Here is a 6,000-nt window from a genome sequence, read left to right as displayed (position 1 = left end):
CTGCTGCCATGATGCTGGCCTTCATGAGAATGAATCTACATGAAAAACAATTTGGCTACAGTGACAGCCTCTGGTGCAGCGTAACACCTCTCAGATGAAGAAGTTTGCCCTAAAGAGTTAATGCTTACCACTTTCCATGTAATTCATGAGTAACTTGTATAAAAATGACTGTCTAAATAAGGTGGGCAGAGCTAAAGTTCAAAAGTTTTTTCCTGTACAGAAAAAAAACCATAATGACAAGATGTAAATAAATGGAACTGACTTCCATCTTCCAGTTGTTTTAATGGGATCATGAGAACTTAAGACTTAAGAACAACAACAACAAAAAAGGTTAATTTTAATAACATACCAACTAGATTCATAGAAATTAGACAGTCTATCTAAGGCAATATAAATGAAGACTGACAGACACAGAGAAGGAGATATCAAAGAGGTGTATTGGTTTAATTTTCTTCAGAATTAATATAGAAATATATGCATCTTTGTAAGAACTACATACATTTTATTTAGATAAACATGTGCAATGAGCAAAGTATGATTCTCTACCATTGCTGAGAAACAAAAAAGGGACAATAGTAACAGTTACATTCATTTCATAACTTTCTGTCTACAGCAATTAAAACAGCTTATATATTAGCAGTATAATTAATCAATACATTGATGTTAAGTAGCGGCAAATGTTTCAGTCATTCATTGTGAACTAATTGGAAGTTTCTATCTGCTGAAGTTCTTCACTGCTGTGGTAGATGATCAAGCAGTTCAGAGTTTGGCATAATCTTTCAGGATCGTTTCCAATTTCTGGCTCAGCATGATGTTCCCCTTCACTTTTAGTTTACCAGAGAAGAATGCCTACAAAAAGCAGAGGGGGGTGGAAAAAAAGGGTATTCAACTGTTACTGCCACAATCCAAAGAGTTGCTAGAATCAAACAAGAAGCCAAAGATAGGTGTGGTTGTTTAGCACTCAGGAAAAAGCCTTCAGTATGCAATGCCCATTGGTTATAGGTTATTAACAGAAACCCATCCAAGTTCAATTTTAATAGCATCCAGAATCAGAGTTTTCTATCTAGGGTGCAGGCACAGCGAAGTCTATCACTCAGGGGAAAAAACCCATAAATACAAAGCAACTTCAGTGGCCTCCATTTCTTTTCTACATAGAACAGAGAGGACTTCTCCTGGGATAAGACAAACTTCTTCACAGAAGCTGATGGCAAAACTTACTGGGGCACAAAAATAAAGTTCCCAGTCCTCCCCTCCCTATGCTTTATATATCCATATATCCCTGTATGAAATGAGAAAATGGAATGAAAAGGCCATTTAATGAAAATTAAAGGCCTAATGAAAAGGTCAGCTACTCACTCGATTCATAACAAATCCAAACAGGAACTTGCACAATATATGTACACGCATATTCCAAAGAAATGCACTGGCTTTATACATAGCATATTACAACAAACAGGAACTAAGCAAGATTTTGCCGCATTTGCAGAATCATAGATCAACCAATATTTTCACTGAAATGCTGGTATATTACATTTTTGTTGTCCCTACTTCAAAGAGCTGTATACCCTGTTTCAATACAGCTCAGTGGTTTTTTAAAACTAGTTTTGCTTCACTGTGGCTTTGCAATTTGAAAGCTCTTTGAAAGTTCTCAAACAACGTGCTTTTGCATAGTTCCATTAACTTGAAATACATTCAAATAAGGAACAGAGAGAGCCAGCAGAAAAGAATCTTAATAGATGAAGCTTTGAGCTTCTTTAGATGAAAAACTTCACAGAAACTCAAAGGAAATACTAATGCCTAAGAAGAGATAATGTTCCTGAATTGCAATCACTGTTCTTTAGCATTCTGAAGATTACATGTCAACATCTTGCTTGTTTATGCTTTATGCCTGCTCTATACAGAGGGTCACAAAGGATTTTACTCATGTGGTATGTAGTACTTTTAACAAACGTTTGCTATCATCGCTAGTCTCCAATTTTACAATCAAAGTCTCCAACAATGTCTGCTTTGGATGAAAGAAAAAGAACTGTTTGATATATGATGAGCTTAATTAAAGTTTTCATTTGCTCAAGCTTTAATCTGTAAGCTGACATATTAAATTTGTGACAGTTTAATTGACTTTTACACAAGGCATTTTTATTAGTAAAATTAGTAGTTTTAAGCAGTTGATTACTCCAAGAAGCCAGAATTCCAGACCTAGATTATGTACCTTTCTTAAATCTTTCTTTCCCTTAAAGACCTACCTAGTTTGTGTGAATTTTGATTAGTTTCAATGGATCTACATGCATGCATTGTCTGAGATTTCTCTTTGCCGCAGTAGTAGCAGTAAATCAGAATATTGCAACAAATACCAACTTCCTGCAACAGGACCAGTCAAAACAGCCTGAATCATCAAACCAACAAACCTTAACCTTGCAAATCTTATATTGTGAAGTGCCAGGAAACAAACAAACAACTGACTTCATACTGCCAGGCTTTATGTCATTTGAGGTATCTTTGTCTCGAGATGATAAAGATGCCATAAATTCCCCATCATGTCTTCTGACTAATTAAGTATAAGGTAACAATGCACTTATATCTCATCTGACTCTCATTTACACTGTCAAAATATCCAGTGTTGTGGATTTTGGAATGCAAACAGTCGTGAACCAGAGCTTAATTTAAGGCAAATGTGTCCCTATGCAAGTAAGTATGTCTGTGATGCACTAATTTTTACCTTTTGGGGGTTGGTCTTTTGTTGTACCACATCCATGAAATCCTCATCCGAGAGAGTGAAGGTGGTATCAGCTGAACTTCTTGCAGGTCCTTGATACACTGCTCCAGAGCCATTTTTTAAGTCAATTGCTGAGAAGAAGCAGCAAAGATAGTTTTATTTCTAAATAAAGATAAAATTTTCAGTCTAAAGAACACTACTCTCCTTATCTATTATTATAAAGCATCCAGTCTAAACGTAAATCTTGAGCTAACAGCCACTTAGAAAATGAAAGGGGTTTAATTTTTCTTCTTTAATGAAAGAAAGTAATTGAGATTAGAACAGAAAAAAACCAACCATATTCCTGTACTAAGAGGGAGGGTGTTTACAGCAAAGACTGCCATTTGAAAATTCTTGTATAGATGGCAAAACCCATTTTTAAACAACACGTAAGATTCACAAGATATTAATAGTGCAATTACTGCAGAAATGTTAAAGTTAGTAATAAAGCTCTGATGTTTTAAAACAGCATCCTATATTCAGACAAAGCAAATGTGGTAGTGTTCAAACATGCTGCTACATTTTCCCTGTTCTGCCCCACAGGCAACATAGGCTGTTCTGTTTCATGCAAAGAGCATTTAAAGCCTTGCCAAATATCTGTCTTTCTCTTCTGGAAAGCCAAAAATTCCTCAAAGTGTCTGGAGCTTCAGAGTGTTCTTTTCCCACACCAAATGACCTGCCAAAATATTCCATTACAAGGCTAACACTATCAGGTATTGTGTCATTTGTTTAGAAGAATATAAGAAGTATATTTTGACAAGATGTGCTCTGCCAAATCATTCTCAGATTTTGCAGACTACCAGTCTTCCCCTTTACACCTTTTCCGCTTGGTCCTCCCATGATTTTTAAGCACAAAACAAAATCATTATTCAAGTGGATGTTCCTGTAAGGACATGACATCTCTAATCACAGAATCATGACTGCCTAGCCAATACTAACACTGTCATTTGGTTTCTCTTAGTTGACAAATTTTAATACACTAGCCTAACTATGGAGACTTATTTCTGCATAAACTATCTCATGTGTATTTTTTTCCCAAATTATTTTTCTGAAAGGGTAAGGTGAACTACACCAACTGGGAACACCTTTTGTCTGTTTGCGTTAAGTCTTTCATTTTCTGAAATGTGTTCTAAGTAATATTCATCCAGTTATAACAAAACTAGAAGGGGAATTAAATGTACAATGATGCTCAGTGAGAAGTGACATACTGGATTATTACTATCCACTTAATTTTAAGGTAAATTATAATTTCAGGAACAGGTCTAATGGACATCACTAACTTGATGCAGTAAAAGAAGAAAGAAAAATAAAATTGCTAAGCACCAGGTGAACAATCTATATCTTCTATGTTTGTGGGTAGGAGCCATGTAACATTCTTTTGATCCAAAACAGCTATAGTCTAACATTGTAAGCGAGCCTTTAAACATTGCTTCTGCAGGTTATGCAGGCACAGACTATTATTTAAAAAAAACCAACCAAACAAACAAAAAAACCCCAACGTATTGAATCATGAAATTCAAGCTTCACAGTGGATACCAGATCCTCTGATTATATTAACCAAGCTTAACTGTCAATGTGCTTCTAAAATACACCTCTACTCAAATGCTAGCAATGTTACGAACCATACCAATGCAGCCAAACTGAACTCCCTTTGAGCGAAATAGCACTGGTCAGCAAGCCCCATGACTAAATTCACATAACACACACATTGTTTTCTAGGATGCTTACAATTCTTAATTATTTATTTTTACTTAGTTCTGAACCTTAGAAATCAAAAGAGCAAGAGTCATGAGTCCCTTCTTGTGCCTCAGTTTGCATTCATTGTTTTTTTTGGCTGTCCCTACCCGTCCCAGACTGTTCCAGAAGGGAAGCCAATGCTGAAAGCCCAACATAACATCTCCCAATACACAACAGACCCTCTTCTTCTCTACTAAGCACTGGCTGGAAAAACAGTTTTGATATATCTCATTGATAATACTCATCCATCAGTCTCAGCAGTGTAAAGTTTTGATGACAAAAAGTTAGAATTAAAAAGGTGTAGTGACTCAGGCAAGTTCTAACAACTCCTAGATTTTAATCTGAATATAGTACATACTTAACATTGTTACAATCCCTGTTCTCTGTCTCCATTTCCTATCCAAGTCCCAAGAGCATCGCTTATCAGTCCAGGTCTATAATTAATTGTAAGCTCTCAAGGCACAAATATGCCTGTAAACATTGCATAATCATGGTACCATCGGCAAAACTGTTATGTTTAATCACATCAAATCCTTAACATATCTCAAATTGAAACTTATTAGAAATTCTGAAAAAAAAAAAGAGGGCCAATCTAATAGTATTCTCTTTCCCCAAAAATATGAAAATACCATTTCCATTTCCTCTTTATTCTTTTGAAAGAGCATTAAGATTTTTGCTAAGGAAGAAAAAAGAAAAAAAAGAACAGAGCAGCCACAAAAGAGAAGAGTTCTGCGACAACAAATAATGTCTTTTTCATAAAAACATGAAGGACATTTAAATGCTACTTGACCCACCCGTTTTTTTAAGCTTTATCATAAATGAGTTATTACATCTGTAATGCAAGCAGTCCAAAAAAAAAGTAAAAAAAAATGCCACCCAAAACCCCAAAGGAATTAGGAGGCAAAAATGAAATCCCAAAACTTCATATGTAAGCCCTAGTGGGTAAATTCTGGTGAATCACACTGGAGAAAGAGTGATCCAAAATACACCATATGTTGGTATTTTAAAGAGGGAAAGGAACTCTCCTCCTTATAGAGAATGGAAAACTACCCCAAAAACTTGCTCGTTCACCTTTCGGGGGGGGGGGGGGGGGGGGGGGGAGAAGAACGATTAGAAACTTATACGATCGTTTTTCTTGCCTCCTGATGTACACCTAGCCTAGAGTACTCAGATGACAACTGAGACTAAACTACAGCAGTGGCACACAGACAAATGGATATAAACTAGCAATGAAAGAAATGAGCCGAATACCAGAACAGATTCCAGCCATCAGAGCAGAAAAATTCTAGCTTTCCAAAATGACCAGAGAGGGTGCCTTCTTGTAAAATATGTCTTTATGAGATAAAGCTATATAACACAGCTGCCTGCTGTAGCAGGAAACAGTCTTAATGCAAGTCTCCTATACATGCCTTCTACACATATCTCCTGGATACACGTCTCTATGGTTATAGCTACCATCGCACCACTGAAGCTTGCATGCTGCACTATGATTGCAGCAGCCAGCTTGATAA

At 36.2% G+C, this 6,000-nt stretch overlaps 1 protein-coding gene across 1 annotated transcript in view; it reads right to left on the bottom strand.

The window, feature by feature from the left end:
• Positions 1-249: 249 nt before the first annotated feature.
• HSD17B4 (hydroxysteroid 17-beta dehydrogenase 4) overlaps positions 250-6,000 on the bottom strand; it is a 67,257-nt gene continuing 61,506 nt past the window's right edge. Inside the window, exons 23-24 of the mRNA XM_049796284.1 lie at positions 2,717-2,844; positions 250-849 (exon numbers count right to left, since the gene is read on the bottom strand). Coding sequence (XP_049652241.1) covers positions 760-849; positions 2,717-2,844 — 218 coding nt within the window. The 3' untranslated portion in view covers positions 250-759. The remainder of the gene's footprint in view (positions 850-2,716; positions 2,845-6,000) is intronic.

The sequence above is a fragment of the Accipiter gentilis genome, chromosome Z (genome assembly GCF_929443795.1).
Source record: "Accipiter gentilis chromosome Z, bAccGen1.1, whole genome shotgun sequence".
NCBI lineage: Eukaryota > Metazoa > Chordata > Aves > Accipitriformes > Accipitridae > Astur > Astur gentilis.
Note: the sequence above shows the minus strand (reverse complement) of the source record. Positions and strands in the feature narration are given on the sequence as shown.